This window comes from Arachis hypogaea, chromosome 1, assembly GCF_003086295.3.
Source record: "Arachis hypogaea cultivar Tifrunner chromosome 1, arahy.Tifrunner.gnm2.J5K5, whole genome shotgun sequence".
Classification (NCBI taxonomy): domain Eukaryota; kingdom Viridiplantae; phylum Streptophyta; class Magnoliopsida; order Fabales; family Fabaceae; genus Arachis; species Arachis hypogaea.
In genome coordinates this window covers 31,847,958-31,868,895 of record NC_092036.1, presented here as the reverse complement: position 1 = coordinate 31,868,895, position 20,938 = coordinate 31,847,958, and the positions used below count along the sequence as shown (strand labels likewise).

At 39.2% G+C, this 20,938-nt stretch overlaps 1 protein-coding gene across 1 annotated transcript; it reads right to left on the bottom strand.

The window, feature by feature from the left end:
• Window positions 1-4,623: 4,623 nt before the first annotated feature.
• LOC112710786 (uncharacterized) lies at window positions 4,624-5,901 on the bottom strand. The gene has a single exon (XM_025763221.1). The coding sequence runs from the start codon at window positions 5,899-5,901 to the stop codon at window positions 4,624-4,626; it is 1,278 nt and encodes a 425-aa protein (XP_025619006.1).
• Between the last annotated feature and the right edge of the window lie 15,037 nt (window positions 5,902-20,938).

Here is a 20,938-nt window from a genome sequence, read left to right as displayed (position 1 = left end):
TACAAAGATGATGAAGTCAACAATGCTATATTTCATCGAGTGTTTTGGATATTTTTTCTTTGAGGAGAGACTTTCCAACATTACAGTGCAAGCTACTTATCTCCATTGATGGAGAGCATTTGTATGGTATGGATTCTATTTATACTGTATTCAGGTAAGGACCCCCAATTTTGTCTGGTAAAAAGATGAATTTTGGTCAATAACATTTATTTTGAGAAATGATGATTTATTTTATTTTATTTCATAAATTTTTTTCTTTCTTTAGTACTATGGAAGATGAAAGGTTGAACTAAATAAGAAATAAACGTTATGACACTATCAGTCAAAAACTTCAACCACCTCTTTTGAATATGTTTCTAAAACTAGAAACTTAAACTCTATTTTCAAGACAATTCACAAATCTCTTAAAATGACTATAATTTTAGATTTATAGTTGTTGAATTTAAACGCAAAATGAAAGAGGCATCCTCTAAACTTGTTCTTGAAAGAGTCATTGAAGATAGAAAAAGAACTACCACAACATTTTTGGTTGGAAATCAAATATTAATAGAGAATCCAACCAAATTAGTCCAATCAATCAGGTTAACCAAAAATTAGCTATCTGTACTGGAAGTCTCTGGTACGGGTTGAGAGATGGATCGGGAACTTGCGGGTTGAGGCGAATGCCGGATCACTTGACTGGAGCAATGGGGGAAGGTACCTGCAAAGACACTCCGGTGCTCAAGTCAGAATGGATCTGAGAGGTATAAGGTGTGAGGAATGAATGAATACCTGGAGGGGCTTGGGTCCTCAATTTATAGGTGTTGGTGAGTGTCTTATCTTATCTTATCTTATTTGGCTAAGATAAGGGAGATGTTTGAATTTGAAAGTCGGTTAGGAGTTCTAGAGGGTCGGTTTCGGGCCTTCTAGGAGAGAGAGGCAAGTCGGACCCGAGGCGCCGGGTTCAGGCCTAACCTTGAGTCTGGGATTCATGGGCTGGATCCGTAATAGTACAGTCCCGGGTCCAGGATCCGTGACTCGGATCCGTAACAGTTGCCCCCGCAGCGGGAGGGCGAGCGAGGTCGGACTGTCGCTGAGAGATATTGTTTTTGCCGTGGGCCAGGCCTTTAGTTTTTCTCGAGTGGTCGTTTGGTTGTTTCGAGAAGGGGTCGGTGCCACGGTTTCGTCTCGTGGAAGATTCGTCTGACCGTTTCAGTCTGACGCGACTCTTCTGTGTCTGCTGTGCCTGTTGCATTCTTCGAGGCGTGATTTATCAGTTTACTTTTTCGAAGGGGGACATTTATTGTGAGGGGACGTTTTCCTTTATTGCCCTCACGTTTGTTTTGCTTTCCAGGGGTATGTGCGTTATATTATTTTTTTAAAACCGTTTTGGTTTTCTTCCTTCAGTTCCCTCGTTTGCTTCATTTCTCTATTGCTTTCTTCTCCGAGAGAGCATTTTCTACTTTCCTTTCGCATTCTATGGCTCTGGTTGATCTTCTGCCGTAGCGTTTTCTCCTTGGGTGTATTTCTTGTGCATCATCAAGTTGGTATTCTTCTGTTTCTTTTTGTTTCCTCTGTGATTTATGCTTTCTCTTCCTTTGCATTTTGTTTTGCCTCTGCTTTAGTGTAGACTAGAATTGTTTTTTGGTGTATGATGGTGGTAGATAGTTCTGTAAAGGGGGCGAGCGCCATCACATAATTGGTGGTGTATAGGTGTCTGTTTTTTGGTTTCATCCGCCGTTTTCTGCCACGAGGTTTGGCTGACGGTGGTGCTCGTCGCTATTTTAGGTATGGCTCGTCGAAGGACTGAGGGTGTGAGGGCTCCGGTGGCCCCATCGGTGGGTGTCCCCGGCCTTTTCTCTTGGGTTACTAGTGATGTATGGGGGACGCCATCGCGGATGACGGAGGCGGACCACCAGCGGCTTCGTGATGAAGGAGCTGTTTGTGGGGGTGGTGACGCCGAATGCCACTACGAGCTTTCTCTCCCTGGGGTTGACAAGAGGGTTTGCTATACCAATCTTGACTCCCCGACTGTGCCGGATTGGATGTGGGTGTATGAGGCGATGTTTACTCGGCTTGGTGTTCGGCTCCCCTTTTCCCCGTTTGTTCAGCAGTTATTGAGCCGGTGCTTCGTGGCGCCGTCCCAGCTACATCCGAATAGCTGGGCGGCGATACGGTGTTTCGAGCTTGTTTGTGATTTTTTGGAGCTTCCTGCTACGATAAACATTTTTCTTTTTCTCTTCTTGTGTACCCTTCCGACCAAGGAGGGGAAACACAAGAAAGGGTATGTGTCTTTTAGAGCTCAGCCTCATCGTCGGGTCTTCGGGTTGTATGAAGATTCTTTTCATGGTTTTAAGAGTGGATTTTTTAAAGTTCGTCCCGCAAGGGGGCATCATCCTTTTTGGTTGACATTAGAGGGTGAGCAGCGGTTCCCTACCTATTGGAACTTTAAGGCGGGGCCGTTGGTTTTCATTAGGGTTTCGCAAGAGTTCCTGACTTCGGAGGAGCGGGATATCGCTCTTGTTCTCTGGCAATTGTTTGGGGAGCGTCATCTTAATCCTCGGGATGTGATGGGTGATTCAGTTGCTTGTCGGTCATATGTTGGTGTGTGTCTGTCCTTTTCTTGGTTTTTATGCTTGTTTTCCCGTTTTTGTAACTTTGGATTTTTGTTTTCTTTTAGTTGAGATGGCTGGTGGTTTGACTTCCTTGGCATGACTGAAGGCAGCGATGGGCCAGGAGGAGGGGTCGTCGTCTCCGGCTACTCCTGTTTCTAATCCGGCCGTGGAATCTCAGGCTGTTTCTCAGGAGATAGTTTCTTCGAGTGTGTGGGCCGATGCTCAGGTTTCTCCTGGTCCTGCGAACTCGCCTGAAGTCGTCGTGGTGACAGCTGCTAAGGCTTCTCGGAAGAGAAAAAGACCTGAGGAGCCGAGCAGTGAGACTTTCGAGGAAGAGGGTCTTGTTCCTAGTGTGTTGGACCGATGTTTCGATGCCCCGGGGTTTATTGATCAACGCTTGATGCCTGGTATAGAGCCATTTTTTGATGGCTGTAATGTTTCATTCCAGGCTAAGTCGGTGTATCGTGCCCTCCTCCGGTCTGCCGTTGTTGTTTGGAAAGCTGAGCCCGTGATGGCTCAGGTCGGTTTGTTGGATAAGAAACTCCGCCATTCCCAGGCTGGGGTGGCTAAGTTGAAGGAGAAGCTTGAGGCCGCCGAGGCTGCGAAGGAGAAGGCAGTGAAGTCTTTTGAGGAAGCCGGGGCGGAGATTCTCCGACTTTTCGAGGTTGAGACTTCACTTCTTTCCCAATTGGCAGAGGAGCGTCAGCGGGCTTCTGATGCGGGTTTCCTTCTCAGTGAATCGGAGACTCTAAAGGCCGAGGTCGCTGCCTTGAAGAAGGAGAAGACGGAGTTACTGGCTGACGCAAAGGGTGCGATTGTGGCTACTGAGGAGACGATGAGGGCTCAGGCTTTAGTGCTGGCTCCGGGTGTGGATGTGTCCGTGATGGGAGCTTTCAAGACTGTTCGTGATGGCCAGATTGTCGACCTCGAGTAGCTTCTATCTTTGTCTTTCTTTTTGGATTTTACTTTAAACTGTGTTTTGAGTATTTTGGATGGCGAAGGGCCGTGTGATTGATGTTTCGTAACATCGTACTTCCGTATAATGGTATTTATCGGCCGTCTGGGCCTTTTTGTATATTCCGGTTTATGGTGTTTTTGGGCCGTCTGGGCCTTTGGTATGTTCCGTTTTAAGCTATTCCTTTTGTGTTTTATTTGTTCCCTCGGACCGTCGTTTGGTCGGGTTTTCTGTGGATATCCGTGTGTTGGGCCTGGGGGGTGATCAGTCCCCCAGTCGTGGCCGTGTCTTTGTTCTGTATTTGGGACACTTAGAAAGATAGAAATAGCTGTTAATGAAATTTTTATTGATGGTTGGGCCTCGTTAAAACCCTCCGTTAAAGGCGGGAAAGAGTACCCGAGATTGATACTTAAGCGAAAATTTAAAAAATGTAGGAATCGTAAAATGGGAGGATAAGTACTAAAAATATAAACAACAAAAATAAAAATAAAAATAAAAATAAAGGGGCGACCTAGTTAGGTCGATCTAAGTGTAGTATCGCCGTAAGTTGGCGGCGTTCCATGTCCTCGGGACTTCGTCACCGTTAAGCCGTTCGAGTTTATATGCTCCCTTTCCGATTACAGCCTTGATTCTGTATGGCCCTTCCCAGTTGGGAGTGAGTTTCCCTTCTCCTGGGGTTGGGGGACCGATATTGTTTCGTCGTAGGACGAGGTCGTCGGTTGCGAATTCTCGTCGAACGACGCCATGATTGTATCTTAAGCTGATTCTCTATTTTAGGGCTAGCTCTTTGATATGAGCTATGCCTCTTTCCTCGTCAATGAGGTCTCGTTCTGCTTCCTCGTTGTTACCTTCGACCGTTTTTCTGGGGCTCGGGTCTCCGATCTCTACCGGGATGACTGCCTCCACACCGTATGTTAATCGGAAAGGTGTTTCTCCCGTGGTCGTTTGAGGTGTGGTTTGGTATGACCATAAAACTGATCCTAGTTCGTCTGCCCACAGTCCTTTGGCTTCGTCGAGCCGTTTTTTGAGTCCTTTGACGATTGTTTTGTTTGCGGATTCCACCTATCCGTTTGTTTAGGGGTGTTTCACTGAGCTGAAGCGATGGGATATGTGTAGCCCTTCTAAAAATTCTCTGAACATTTTGTCAGCAAACTGGGTTCTGTATTCTGAGATAACGATCTCGGGGATCCCGAACCGGGTGATGATCTGTCGCCAGAGGAATTTTCGGCACTGGGTTGCCGTTATGGAGGCCAAGGGTTCGGCTTCGATCCATTTGGTGTAGTAATTTATGGCGACGATGAGATACCTGAGTTGGCCGGGTGCCGTAGGAAGGGGCCCGACGAGGTCGATCCCCCAAGTGCCGAATGGCCACTCTGCCGATATGGTGCTGAGTTGGTGTGGGGCGACTTGGTGGATATTAGCGTGCCTTTGGCATTTGTCGCAGTTTTTTACTAATTGTATGGAGTCTCGAATAATTGTAAGCCAAAAGTAGCCTGCCCTGATGACTTTTTGGGCTAATGTTTTACCTCCGACGTGGTGACCGCAGCAACCTTCGTGGATTTCACGGAGTATGTACTCCGTGTCCCTGGGTTCGACGCATTTGAGCAGGGGTTGCGAGAATCCGCGTTTGTATAGTTGTCCTGTGACAATGGTATAGTTGGCGGCTTCCCTTTTTATTCGCTTTCCCTCTTTCGGGTCCGGCGGCAAAGTTCCATCGAGGAGGTATTGTAGGATAGGGTGGGTCCAAGATTCCTGGTTCAAGGATGTCAGATGAGCATTGGTTGTTGTTGACACGGAGGGCGACCTAACGACTTCCTGAATTAGCGATTTGTTACCGTGTCCTGGTTTGGTACTGGCTAGTTTGGAAAGTAGGTCTCCCCTGGCGTTTCGTTCCCTGGGAACATGTTGTATGGTACTGTGCTCGAACCCTTCTTTCAGTTTGTTTACCTTGGTGAGGTATTGTTGGAGTAGGGGATCTCGTGCCTGGTAGTCTCCGTTAACTTGGGAACTGACTACCTGCGAATCGGTGTTTACCTCTAGGACCTTTGCTCCGACTTCCCGGGCTAGGGTTAGGCCTGCCAAGAGGGCCTCATATTCTGCTTGGTTGTTCGATACTGGAAATTCGTATTGTACTGACTGTTCGATTGTGATCCCGTTTTGGTTTTCGAGTATGACTCCGGCACCTCCGTAGGTGAAGTTTGACAAGCCGTCGACGTGCAGTTTCCACGATTCGGGGGTGAGCTTCCCCGGAGTCATCTCGGCGATGAAATTGGCCATGGCTTGTGCTTTGATTGCGTTCCGGGGTTCAAACTTAATCTGGAACTGGGATAGCTCGATGGACCACGCTAGCATTCTTCCTGCTAGGTCGGGTTTCTGTAAGACCTGCTTGACCGCTTGGTCGGTTCGTACCGTCACGGAATGAGCTTGGAAGTATTGTCATAGGCACCGGGAGGCTATAAGGAGTGTGAAAGCTAGCTTTTCTAAGCGTGAGTAGCGAGCTTCCGCGTCTTGTAAGACTTTGCTTATGAAGTATACGAGCTTCTGTTCTTTTTTCTCGTTTTCCCGGATGAGTGCTGTCGTGAGTGCCTCTTCCGTTATGGAGAGGTATAGGTAGAGTGTTTCCCCTGTCTGGGGTTTGGCGAGGACTGGTGGTTCCGTTAGGACCCTATTGAAATGTTGGAATGCTTCTTCGCATTCTGTCTCCCATTTGAAAGGGGCTCCTTTTTTCATCAGTTTGAAGAAAGGGATCGCTTTTTGAGCCGATGCCCCGAGAAAGCGTGATAACACCGTCAATCGGCCGGTGAGCATTTGGATGTCTTTAAGGTTCCTTGGGCTCGTCATCTCGAGGACGGCGCGACATTTCTCCGGGTTTGCTTCAACTCCTCGTTGCGTGATCATAAAGCCGAGGAACTTCCCTGCCTCCATCCCGAAGGCACATTTTGCTAGGTTGAGTCGCATTTGGTGCTTTCATAGGGTGTTCATTATGACCTTGAGGTCGTCGGTGAGTTGTTTGCCGGATTCAGTTTTGGCGAGCATGTCGTCTATGTAGACTTCTAATTTGCTTCCGAACAGGTTTTGAAATATTTTGTTGACGAGTCCTTGATAGGTGGCTCCAGCATTTTTCAGGCCGAAGGGCATCACTGTGTAGCAGTATGTCCCGTCTGGGGTGATAAATGCTATTTTCTCTTCGTCTGGTCGGTGCATCGGGATCTGGTTGTAGCCGGAATATGCGTCCATGAAACTGAGATATCGGTGGCCGGATGCGGCGTCTACTAATCCGTCGATGTTTGGTAGGGGAAAGGCGTCCTTCGGGCAGGCTTTGTTGAGGTCCGTGTAGTTGACGCACATTCGTCATTTCCCGTTAGATGTTTTCACTAGCACGACGTTGGCTAGCCAGGTCGTGTAGGGGAGTTTCCTGATGAAGTTGGCTTCGAGTATGGCTTTAACTTGCTTTTTGACCTCGGCGGCTCGGTCTGGTGACATTTTTCGTCTCCTTTGTGCCACTGGTTTGGCTTTGGGGTCTACGGCTAGCCGGTGAGACATTAGGTCGGGGTTTATTCCCGGCATGTCGGCTGGTGTAAATGAGAACAGGTCTCTATTTTGTTTCAGGAGTTGGGAGAGTTCTTCTTTAAGATCATATGGGAGGTTCCTATTAATGAAGGTGTATTCTTCTTTGGTCGGCCCTATTTGTAGCTTTTCCATGTCTCCTTCTGGCTCTGGCCTGGGTTGGCCGTCTTGTCGAGCATCCAGATCAGCTAGGAATATCCCGGCCGCATCTCGGGATTTCTTTCTTAGGGCTAGGCTGGTGTTGTCGCATTCGGCTGCGACCTCTCGGTCCCCGTGGATGGTGTCGACGGAGCCATCGTCGGCTCTAAACTTCATGAGGAGGTATTTGGTAAAGATGACTGTGGAGAAGTCATTGAATGTTTTTCTTCCGAGAATCACGTTATAGGTCGTGGAGTCTTTTAGGACTACAAATTCAGATAGGATTGTCTTCTTCTGGTTGCTCGTTCCTATGGTGATGGGAAGGGTGATTGAGCCATTTGGTTTGAGAAAGTTGTCTCCGAGTCCCGTGACACCGTTGCAGTGTGTTTGGAGGTTGTCGTTGTGGAGCCCGAGTTTATCGAAAGCTCCTCAAAAAAGGATATTCGAGTCTGCCCCAGTGTCCACCAGTATCCTTCGCACTAGTCCTGTTCCGATTCTAGCCGAGATGACGAAGAGGGCATCTTCGGCCGAGGTGCCGTGCTGGGAATCCTCTGGTAAGAAGGTTATCGTATTGTCGGTCACAGTGGTTGGAGCTTGGTTTCTGACAGCAATTATTTTGAGATCTTTTTTCATTGTTAGTTTTGACTTGCTCGACACGTCCTTGCCTGTGATGACGTTTACTATGATGGTCGGGTCTTCCTCTGGGCTTTCCCTGGGGGGTTGCTTTTGAGTTCTCGGGTTACGCCCTTCTCTTTTCGATGACCTGTCTCTTTCCACACGTCTTGGTTCTCTGATGATTTTGGCAAATTCTGGGAGTTTGCCGTCTCGTATGGTTTGTTCGAGGGTGTCTTTAAGGTCGAAACAATCTTGTGTTTTGTGACCGTAACCACGGTGGTAGTCGCAGTAGAGGGTTTTGTTGCCTCCCGTCCTTTCTTTGAGTTGTCGGGCTTTCGGAATGATGCCTCGATCTGCTATTTGGTGGTATATCTCGGTAATTGGTGCTGTCAGGGGCGTGTAATTAGAGAATTTGCCTATTCTCGGTGGTCGGCTTGTGTTTGTTAGTCTGGGGTGGTCCTTTTGATTCTCTCTGGGTGTTGCCGTGCTGCCGTTTGTTGGCGGCGACGACCTGGCTGACTTTTTCGTCATTGATGTAGTCTTTGGCGACATTCTGGATCTCGTGCATGGTCCATACTGGTCTGGTGGTGAGGTGTTTGCGAAAATCTTCGTTCATGAGCCCGTTGGTTAGACAAAGGCTTGCGACGGAATACGTGAGCCCGTCGACCGTTAGACATTCGTCGTTGAAGCGATCGAGGTATTTTCTTGTGGATTCTTCTTATTTTTGTGTGACCCCCAGTAACCTGATGGGGTGTTTGGCTTTAGTGATCCTAGTGGTGAACTGGGCCATGAATTTTCGTGTTATATCGTGGAAACTGGCCCCGCAAAGGTTACCGGGAAGGCTCTGCATCGGACCGTGTCGGCCGCTCCTTCTAGGTTCATTCTGGCCTCGAAAACCGTTAGATGTTCCTGGGGATCCTTGGTTCCATCGTACTTCATATCGGTAGGTTTGTCGAAGCCTTTGGGGAGTTTTGCTCTTAGGATTCTTTCTGTAAAGGGTGTAGCTCCCATTATTGTGTGGTCGTTTTTTATGCGCTTGGTATTTCGGTACCTCTGATCTTCGTCTGAGTCGTGTTGACGACTTAGATCTTGGGAAGTGCTGCAGTTGTGCTTCTTGTTGTATCACCGTTCTGGCGATTTCTCGCGCCCGTGGTCGCGTGAGGCACTGCGGCCGTCTCTCCTATCGTGTCGTCGGTTTGGCAACTTGCCGCGGCGAGATCTTGATCTGGAAGTTGCATGGCTTCCGTGTTCGTTGTTGTGTTTTTCTTTATTGGTCAATTTGCCTTCGAGCTCCTGGACTCGGAGGCAGAGATCCTAGATGATCTATGCCGCTTTGTCCCTAGTTTTCTCGGGAGGTCGTTGTTTCGTGACGACGTGGTCGTTCGCGTGGTGGACAGTACTTGCTATTCTTGCTTGGTTTGTGACCTCCTGGTGTTCTGGGGTTGGATGAAGCGGTCGGGAGTCATCCTGGCTTGAGGGGGTTTCCTCCAGAACGTCCCCCATCCGGCTCGGCTGGCGCAAGTCCCCACAGACGGCGCCAATGTACTGGAAGTCTCTGGTACGGGTTGAGAGATGGATCGGAAACGTGCGGGTTGAGGCGAATGCCGGATCACTTGACTGGAGCAATGGGGGGAGGTACCTGCAAAGACACTCCGACGCTTAAGTCAGAATGGATCTGAGAGGTATAAGGTGTGAGGAATGAATGAATACCTGGAGGGGCTTGGGTCCTCAATTTATAGGTGTTAGTGAGTGTCTTATCTTATCTTATCTTATTTGGCTAAGATAAGGGAGATGTTTGAATTTGAAAGTCGGTTAGGAGTTCTAGAGGGCCGGTTTTGGGCCTTCTAGGAGAGAGAGGCAAGTCGGACCCGAGGCGCCGGATTCGGGCCTAACCTTGGGTCCGGGATTCATGGGCTGGATCCGTAATAGTACAATCCCGGGTCCAGGATCCGTGACTCGGATCCGTAACACTATCCAATTAATCTAATTTAAAATAACAAATCAAATATGAGCATGTCCATCGAAACATTGATAAAGCCATCGAACCTTATTGATTTTTTAGTAATTGGAATAATAAAAAACAAAAAGATTAGTTTTTCAAACAATATATATTTCATATATAAATATATTATTTTATTATATTTAATTTAATTCTATTTTAACTTCCATTAAATATTTAAACTTTTTGAACATTTTTTTTGGACTTGAAACTTTTTAACATTTAATTTTACGATTTCAATGTATGATTCTCAAAACTCCTTTTAGGCCTTGAATATTATTCTGAATTTCCCAGACCCCGGTTTTTGGACAATAAATTTTATAGGCCCTTGAAAGAACATTTCTTGGGTTTTGGGGGCATGATGCTTCTAATTGTAAAGGCCCATCCATCAATCAAATTTCGAGAATCGTTTTCTTAATAAGATGAAGACCAATTCTTGCTTTTAAAAAAATCCAGTTTCAGAGATATAAAAAATTATCATAAAGCCTTGTTCTCCAGGCCGACAAATGAAGAAGAATGACGATGCCCATATTCTATTTTCATTTCTATAAATTTGGAAATTTTTTATCCTATAATTACTTGGGTATATCACACTAACCTCTTGTAAAATTTAGCTAATATAAATCATGGTATTTATCTATTTGCCATGCATCAAAAAAAATGTATTGTTCCCATTTTATAAAATATCGAATGTTCAAATCTCATCAAGGTGATATTAAGAATTTGCGCAGTATTGTGTTTTGTTAATTTGTTGTCAAATCACAAAGAAGATCAATGTAATATATACTGATTATTAATTACTATGCTATATAACTAAAAAAAATTAATCGCATGTTTTACTGTATAAAATTACAGAATGACTTCATACTAAAATAAAAAGAAACAAAGTTCAAGAAAATGAAAAATACACAAATGTAGCTGATTTTTTATTTTTATTTTTGTGTAAACTGGAGAAGTGGCTTCCTACTTTATATGTTTATATGATATTTAATTTTTACATTCTAAAACTTATCCTGCTCTGATCTATTCATGGATAGCTAATAGCAGTATACCAAATTTCTTCATTATAAATCTGGTCCTCCCCATGCTTCTTGCGTCGTGACTTGTTAACTTCCAAAATAACATTTTAACCAAAAAGCAAAGAACAAAACAAGCTTTTCAAAGAACAGAGAACAGAAAAGGGAAAATGAAAAAGAGACAGATAATTGCCCCACGACAATAAAAACAAACTTTGCATGAAATTCAATGTATATAGAAGTTTCTGGTCAATGAAGACACCATAACTTCTTGTGTCGACAAAAGACTACGGAAGAAAAAGGTTAATTATTTATTTACTTTTTTGACGAAAAAAATGGTTATAATAGAATATGTTCAAATAATTAATACCTTTTTTTAATTGGATCACTAAAATCTTAGAATTCTAAAAAAATTAAAATGATTATGAAAAAAAAAAGATAAAATGCGGTTTTTCAATTTTCAGTGAATTTATTCACTCATTTTCCAACTCTTGGTCAATGAGACTAATTCACACCGTTTAATTAAGACAAAAAATAATATTAATTTTTTTATTTTCTGAAAAATTACTTTTTACTTTTTGTTATTGTTTATTTTTTAAATTATAAATAAGAGAAATTAGATTTACAAAAATATGTCTCCCATTAGTTTTTTTTTTTAATATGTCATACTATTTTGTGCACATTTTTTCTTTTCCACTTTTTAATTTACAAATGAGAGCCGTGTTGGTGCATTATACTATTATGGGGAGCAGGATGTTTAACGTAACTATGACGTTAAGGAAAAATAAATTGTACGATCCAATTTGATGAGAAAGTAATCAGATGGTCTGATTGACATATACAAATCAGACCGTCTAATTTTTGTACCATTATCAACGTGTCATTCATGTAGTCGGCCCCTCCACGGTTGATATTACATATGCTCTCTCACTCACCCATCTCATTTAGAAACTCTACCACCCCACCAACACAATTCTCTCTAAGGTGTTTTTCAATAAATTTGAAGAACTGAAGTTATTATCCCCAGCAACAATCGAAGTATAAGCATGCCAAAAAGACCAAAAATTAGATAAATTGATAGTCAGAAACTACATATTGTTAGTTATTTCAGTTATTTTAATTATGTAAGTTATTATTAATTAATTTTTAAATTTAATAAAAATAATAGAAATGATATTAGAGCTTAATATTATTAACAATAATTAAATGATAAGTAAAATGTTATTAACAATGTAATATATGAAACTGTTAAATCTGTATTTATTTATTTAGTTAATGAATAATGTTTCCGATATTGTTAGAAAATATATTCAATTGGTAGTTAGTATTATATGAATTTTTGTTAAATAAATTTTGAATATTTTAGAACATTTAATATATATGTTAATTGTTTTTATAAATATAGATATAGTTACGTGTTTTAATAATTAGTTAATTGTTGTTAGATATTTGATTAGTAAGTAATAAATTGTTGTTAGATAATTTATTAATATATTTATAATATTGTAATTATAATTATTTTTTAACAGAAATATTTAGTAACCAAAGAAAATCAGCCAAAAACAGCCATAACTTGTCTTATTTAGCAACAATTAATGAATGCTAAATAAGACAAATTTTAGCTATTTTTTTTTTATAAATTTTGATTGTTTTTTTGTCTCTCTAGCATTACTTATTTTTTAAATCTTTGGATATAATAATTGTTGTTATCAATATAATAATAGTTGTTAAATTGTTAAGTAGTCGAAAGTTGTTAAGGAATAATTGATAAATTTATTGAGTTAATTAATAATTATGAACATTAAAGTTGGTATTTTTAATAAGTTATTTATTATTATTAATAAATTTAATAATAAATATTAATATAGTGATATTAGGGTTATTTAGATATTTAATTAATATATTATTGTAGTATAATAAGTGTTTAAATTTTTGGATATAATAATTATTATTATTTTATTAATTATAATAATAGTAGTTAAGTAATTAATACATGTTATTAATCCATGTACGTGTGCTTTTAATGAATAATTAAATTTAGAATAGTTATTAATAGTTATTAAGAGTTATTAATACTAAATTTACAATTATTTTAATAAGTTAGTTATTAATAATAAGAAATTTATTATTAATATGTTAGAATTGTTCAAAAAGTTATTAATCTTTTTAGTTATGTAAGTAGTTAGTATTCAAATTTTATTAATATATTTACTATAATTAAGTTTTTATGGATATTTTTTATTGATGTGAAATTTGGCTAGTTATGTAAAGTTCGTGGATATTGACTGTAATCATTTATCGTCGTCAGATCCATACAATTCTATTGTGGACGGGTATATATGGGAGATTGATGTTTTAACGTTTTTTAGATTAGAGTAATCTAGTGTTAAGGAGTATTGATCAACGCATTGATCGAAAGATGGCACTCCAATACGCATATATTTCACATTCCGGTTGGTGAGTGTGCCATCACAGTAGAAGACGTGGCTATGATACTTGGTCTTCCGATTAATGGTCTTCCAGCGCCAGAAGTGACGTAAGTAGTTTTGATGCCCTAGAAGCTGAATTTTTGGATCAGTTTGGGGTGGCACCTAGGAAGGCGGATTGGAGAGGTAGCTTTATAAAGTTGACGTGCCTATAGAATCTGAAAGACCGTTTAGTGTTGAATGATGAAATTGGGATTCAAATGTACGTAAAGTGCCACATCATGTTGTTATTTGGGACGATCATGTTTGAAGACAAGTCTGGGGCAGCAGTGCACCGAAAATTTTTGCCTTTGCTTTGGGACTTTCCTAGCATCGGTGAATTCAATTGGGGATCAGCCTGCCTAGCGCACATGTACAGATCTCTTTGTAGGGTATCTCGTTCTTCCTGCAAGGAGGTCGATGGTCTACTAACACTTTTACTGACTTGGGTTTGGATCCATTTACCATTTCTTGTGCCGATTCCTGTCAATCTCTGGCTTTTTTCGCTTGCAAACAGGTAAAACTATCTAGCAACAACTTTAGCTATATGTTATCATTTTATCTTAATATTTCAGTTTAGGGTTTGTTAACAAAATAAATGATATCAGGTGGCGTAATTAGGAACATATTGACTGACCAAATAGATTTCATTTTCTTGCTCACTTTAAGAGGTCGTTAGATGAACTGCAAGAAGGCCAAATATGTTTTTATAATACAAGTCTCTGTGTTTGGTACGACCTTATTATTATTTAGTGCTTAATTATGTGTTTCTATTATGTCTGCAGTTTATGTGGAAGGCTTATGGTGTTGGTCTAATTGAGCCAGACGTATTCCGGTAGACATCTGTCAGCATTCAATTGTGTGGAGTATTTCAGTACCGTTGATATCATTTGAATGCGTTAAGTGGTATGCAACTAACAGGTATAGGTGACAGTTTGGTTTAATTCAGGGCGTTCCTCATCAAGAACGGAGTCTAGACCGAGCACAAGGGAAATTTCTGATTGATCCTAAGAATCTTGACTGGTCCTCCGAATATTCATTTTGGGTATTACAATGGACAAACTGGTATAGTCATGTTCTTGCTGATCTTCCCATGCAAACACAACATCCCCTAGAGCTTTGCATATACTGGTACTGCGGAAAATATGGCAACCACTTGAATTTGTCAATTCTTGTGGAGGAGGATAACCAAGAGGGCAATCTGGTAGGTGATAATCAGAATCAAGTGCCACAGATACGTTCACCACCACACTCACCCCACCACCGCCGCCACTCCCAGAAACTTCAATATATTCATATTTACCTATGTTAACGATGAGCTTTTGCAAATATGGTGCCTTGAGTTTTCTCAAGAAGTTCAACTCTATATGCCTGATGCAAACATGTGAAAAGTTCTAGGAGGCAACTAAGCTCCGTTATTACTGGAGATAACTGAACTGATGGAGTGTTTTCTGTTAGAGATAAGTCTGACACCATCCCAAGTCACCACATGCTGTCGCAAGTTACTATGAAAAAAGTGTCACGCATCAGAAGTCTCTCCCTCCACGATCACAAATGCAATAGGCACGATTTTGTTGTTACCATCTTGTGAAACTATAACTAACAGACAACCCTTATATTTTTCATACAAATGTGTGCCATCTATCTGAACAACTGATTTGCAAATGTCTGAATGCTCTAATACAAGGGTAATAACTCCAAAAGACTCAATGTAATACCCATATATCAATAACCAAGTCATCGCCCTGATATGCAGTTATAGTTTTAAAGTGGATGGCAGCTGATGGCTCCTTGTGACACATGGCCTCAAACCATATTGGCAAAGCTTCATACGATACTTCCCAACTTTCGAATATTTTTTTTACCGCCTTTTGTTTTGTCAACTATACTTTGCAATAACTGATTGTGTAATTGAACTTCGACTATACTTCCGCAATAACGTATTTTACCTTTATAGAGGGGTCAATCTCTACCAATGGCTTTATTGCTTCTGTAATTGTGTTGGAATCCAACTTTGAATGGTCCTGAGAAATGGTAGCTCCGGTACAAGTGTGACTACTATTATACCTCCTTATAACCTAACAGTATTTTCTGCAGATCATGCTAACCCTAATCAGCCAATCACTACTTGACCCATACTATATACACTTGGCATATAATGTCCACGATTTTGACTCATACACCCGATAGTCTACACATCTGCGGATGGCATAGTCTTTCATCACCATAATGACAGCTTCTCTGTAACTAAATTCTATTCCCACGACAAATTCACCATCCGCCACAACAGGGAGTTCTGCTACAACGACACCATGCGATAAATATTTAATAAATAAATATTAAATAAGTAAAATTAAAAGTAAAATCTGTCGATAAATTATAAATCATTATAAACTTATCTTAAATTTATACATATCCTAAATAAAGATTCACTAAATTAACATAAATATATACATATATTTATCTAGAATCATGTAATTATCTCAATTTCAACGAAATAAATAAGTAAATACATAAATAAATGCTAATTATTATTAACCAAATAATTAATAAAATACAACCTTATCTTAAATTTAACTAACTAAAGACATAAACAAATACTAATTAATTATATTTTTACATGTTGCATAACTAATTAATCCTTCAATGATATAATAAACAATAAAATTCTAATCTCTCGTACAAATATTCAAATTACATACCTGCATTCATATATTCAGGAAACTCCGGTATATGTATAGCCTCCAAATCCAATGCGCGTATTAAGATGGCTCCTCAAATGGATGTTGGTTTGCTAGTGTATTTGCCACTTCTGTCACATCTTCCTCCATAGTGTCGCCAGCTTGATATTCGTCTCCATCTAGACCAACGACCTTATAGTGCTTTCGAACTCTTCTTCACTGTCACTATTGTAATCTTCTCGTTCAATATTTCAATCATCTTCAGATTGTTTGAACTCAATATACCACTCAATGAACGACATCTGGGAGCGACTTTTAATATACATTGAAAACATCTCTTGCATGCTTACTTCATCGGTTACATATTTGAAATTGAACGAATCCACCAAATACTGATATAGGATACCTGTATAAAATACATGACACTCTCCTTGACATTTGAGAATCTATCTTCTCACAAATCACACTTTTTAATTCTTCAAGTGAGATTGTGAATGGAATAATAATATCTAACGGATTCTCACTTACAAATTTCACTACTTCAGATGTTTGTAACAAAATCTGACCAAAATAATATACTTTCAATACAACTCTATCATCCATTTTTTTCACACCTCAAAATGAATTTTAAAACTATAATACTTTAAGACAGAGACAAAAATCTAGCCAGAGGAGGAGAGAACTCTCAGGGAGCTGAGAAAAGAAGACTCAAGGAAGAAGAAGAGAGATCTCGACAACTAGGTATTGGACTGAATATATATAAGTAAAAAAATCGGTTGGTCTAATTTCCATTCAACAATTTAAATTATCTTTTTTAAAGCAAATCGGACTGTCCGATTTGCTACATCACCGAATAAAAAAAATTAATATGCCTCTAATCAGATGGTCCGATTACTCCCATGCAAATTCAAATTTTGAATTTCACACAAATTGGACCGTCTGATTTGTGCCCCTACTTTCACCATCAAATAAATCGGATGGTCCGATTTCTTCTACGTAAATTTTAAAACCACCCGCCACATCTATGTCTAACACACCGAACCTCCATAACTGAGCACAACACATATAAAACCTTCATATTGAAAAAAAATGAGTCTCTTTTTTCAACTAAAAAAGAATGAGAAACTATCATCCTTCACATAAAATTAGATTACAAAATTATGGTATATTCATTTAAAGTAACTCTACTTTAATCCATTCATCATTTATCATAAGATGAAATCTAGATTTATGTTAAAGTCTTATCAATGATAAACAACAAATAAATTCACTCAAAATATGGAGTATAATATCGATATTTTCTAATTGTTAATCTCTCCTGAAAGAATTACTTTAATTCAGGTAGAACTAGCAATGATATCTTCTTATTTAATACATACAATTAGAATTTTTCTAAGTTTATGTGATAAAATTGATATTATTTGCCACAACTTAATTTAAAATGATTCGATAGAAAGGAGGAAGATTCATCTTTTTAGTTGGAAAAAGATTTGAATTCTAAAGATATATGTGTTTTGAACTTCTAAAACGATGGATCTATGAATAATACTATTGAGTTTAGAGAACTAAACTAGCATTAAGATGATGACTAAACATTATTAGGACTATTATCCAATTGTTTGTGTGATTTATTTTGTTTAGTGTGCATAAATTAAATTGAATTGAAATTGGCCTAAGAAGCAAATGTTCAAGCACATACGCATACACAATCATGGCCCAAGGACACATATAATTGATACCATCTAAAATTCTACTATCAGAAATAAAAACTAGTCTTTAAGCCAAGTGAAGAAAAGGAAGTAATTGGCCTAAGATCCTTTCAAGCCATATAGCAGCTGGCCCACACACACACAAACAAACTCATAAAGTCCCAGTATTAGTCCACCTTGAACAAAAGCTTTCGCAAATATTTTTCATCAGAAAAAAAATCATTAGAAAAGAAAGAAAGTGAGTCCATATCCATCACAAGCCTAATTGGTGGTCCAAAACCCAAATTCATACACTTCACTTAGTTGCTAACTAGGTAACTCAATTTCAATTTCATTTGAACCACTTCACATCCACCGAACCAACAAATCTCTCTTCTCTATCTTCTCTTTCTTTAACATCACATCACTCTGAAGCAAGAAAAGGAAATTTCTGGAGATAGAGCACAGTGAAGAACAAAAAGCTTGTTTCCAAATTTAAGCAAGAAGAAAAAGTAAAAGAGCTACAACAAGAGAAAAAATCTAATCCGAACAGAAGATCTCAAAAATTTTATTTCCCCATTTGTGCTTCAACAAGAAACGTTGAAGAAATCCTCTGAGTCCCAAGCACCGTTCAAGAAAAATGAAGAAAGCAAAGTTAATGGAGCTCTATTGTTTATCAACGGTCAAGAAACAAACATGGGGGCCAAAAAAAGATGCACGGCTCAGATTCAAGAAACTTTAAGAAAAAAGTTGAAAGAGAAAGGTAAGGTTGCATGTCATTGCCTTGGTCCTCTCTCTCTCCTTTGTGAACGCCGCTGGTGATTCTGATTGTTGGAGAAGAAGACAAACAAGGTGCTAAATCAAGGCCTCAAGCCTTAGAAGTTTTACTCCTCTATAATAGGGATGAACGACCAAGGATTGAAGTAAGGAGTGAGAGCACAAGTTTCTATTCCCATAGCTCATTGAGCTATTCCATTCTTCTCCTTTATGGATTTTATTTTGTATTTTTTTCTCAATTTAGTCTATTTGAATTTCAATGGTAAAAGACAAATTGGTGAAGTTTATATTTAAAAGCCATTGAGTAGAAAAAGACAGAGAGCTAAGCTTGGAGAAAAAGCCGAAGTTATCTCAGAAATTTTTTGTATGTCTTTCTGTTTTGTGTCATAATTCTGAGAGGATTTCCTTGCAAGTTGGGTTAAAACTTTGCAGTTGAAAGCTAGGGTGAGTTCTAGTCAAGTTCAGGTTGAGTTAGAATCTAGACTTGTCCCAGATAGGATTGGGTAGATCATAGGAAGAATTGGTTCTCGTAAAGTTCAGGTTGGATTAAAATATGGACTTGTCTCAGATAGGATTGGGTAGATCCTATAGAGAATTTGTAATTGTAATCAATTGAAATGATAGTGAAATTTCATCATGGTTGTGAAGGAGACTGGATGTAAGTTACATTGCATTGGGTAGCTGAACCAGGATACATCTATGTGTCATTCTCTACTCTCTTCTCTGTTTTTAGTTCTGCACTATAGGAGACAAAAATAAAGTATCTCCTGATTTCTCTACTAAGCATCATTTACTTACAACACTTCTTGCAAGAAACACTGTTCTGGCTCCTACCGCGTTAAGAGACAAAATCTCAGTTTCTACAATTTCTACTTAAAGTACTTCAGCAGAACACAAGGATTACAAGCTAAATTAAAAGGAGGTCAATATTCAACCCCCTTCTCTTAGCCGCTGATAACCATCAAATACAAATCTTATGAAATTAGCTTGGCTATTGGTCATTGATAAGGAAATCTTATGGTCCAATTCATAAGATATAAATATATAAGAGCAATGCTACATGGTAAGTAAATATTATTATTTTTATCCATTTAGCACTTAGCCAACAATAATTTGCACTCATATTTAGTGACGTTTTACACACAAGAAGTATATAATTTGCACCTATATTTACTAGAATTTTGCACAGATGAATCAATATAATTTGCACCCATGAATCAATACAATTTGCACCCACGTTTTTTATAATTTGTACACATAAATTAATAAAATAACAATTTAGTATTTGTGCTGACCTAATGATGGAAAAAAATACTAAAAATTGCTGGGCCCAAGAGTTTCTCTAAATATATAATTATGGGAATGACTTGCTTCTTAATGTGAAAAAGCCATCTTCTTACTCTTTTATCTCACAAAGAATTTACCAAATTTAGGATAAGCCCTATGAAAATCTTATTTGGAGAGTTAGTGATGGTTAGCAAATTCTATTTTAGAAAAGTCATTGAATCCTTTGTGTTAATAATCTATTGGACCTTATAGATATAGATGTTGCTAATGATTTTCTCGATTTAACAATAGCAGATATTGTCACTACTACTAGAGATTGGAATTGAGATTTCCTAAGTCAAGTTCTTTCTCCGGACATATTGAATCTTATTCGTCTCTTGAGAGCTCCTCAACCAAATTTTATGAACTGCATTGCTTGGTTCCAAAAATTTTAGGTATATTTAGCTATAAATATGCATGAAACTTATGCAAGTTATAATAATGTATTAAACATGTTTGGAAGCTATAACATCTCCAAAGAGTAAGGTATTTTATGTGGTTAGACAGTAATAATACCCTCCTAACAAATTAAGAACGTGTTGCCAGACATATAACTAATGAAGTTGATTCTTATTTGTATGTGGGTGAAAAGGAATCAATGCTCTATGTCTTTTGTGATTGCTTAATTGTGAAGAAGGTGACTCACATCTTTAATAAGGTTTTGTAGCCCTTTTTCTTTACAACCATTTCTCAATACTTTTAGCACCATTATAACTACTCAGCTTTTGAAAACTTAAGCAATAGTTTTGATTCTTGTCTTTGTCTAAGCTTAAGCCTGGATAAGAAATATCAGTTTACAGTGGAGTGCAATAAAAAGAATAAACTCTTTGTTATAAAATTTTCTATTATCCACCTAGTTTGGTGTCCCCACCAAAATTCTGGATCAAGATCAATAGAGATAACTCGGTTAGTGAGTCTAGTTCGACAACTTAAGATGGTATCTTTTGAAATCACCATAAGAAGTTTATTAGTGCATTTAGTGTAAGTTTGGAAATTTGCTCTATCACTCTAGCTGAACTCTAGGATATGTTCATTGGCTTTCAATTGCTATCGAAAAAGGATACCACAATATTTTGTTGAAGTAGACTCCAAAATTGTTTTGGATTTCTACCAAAAC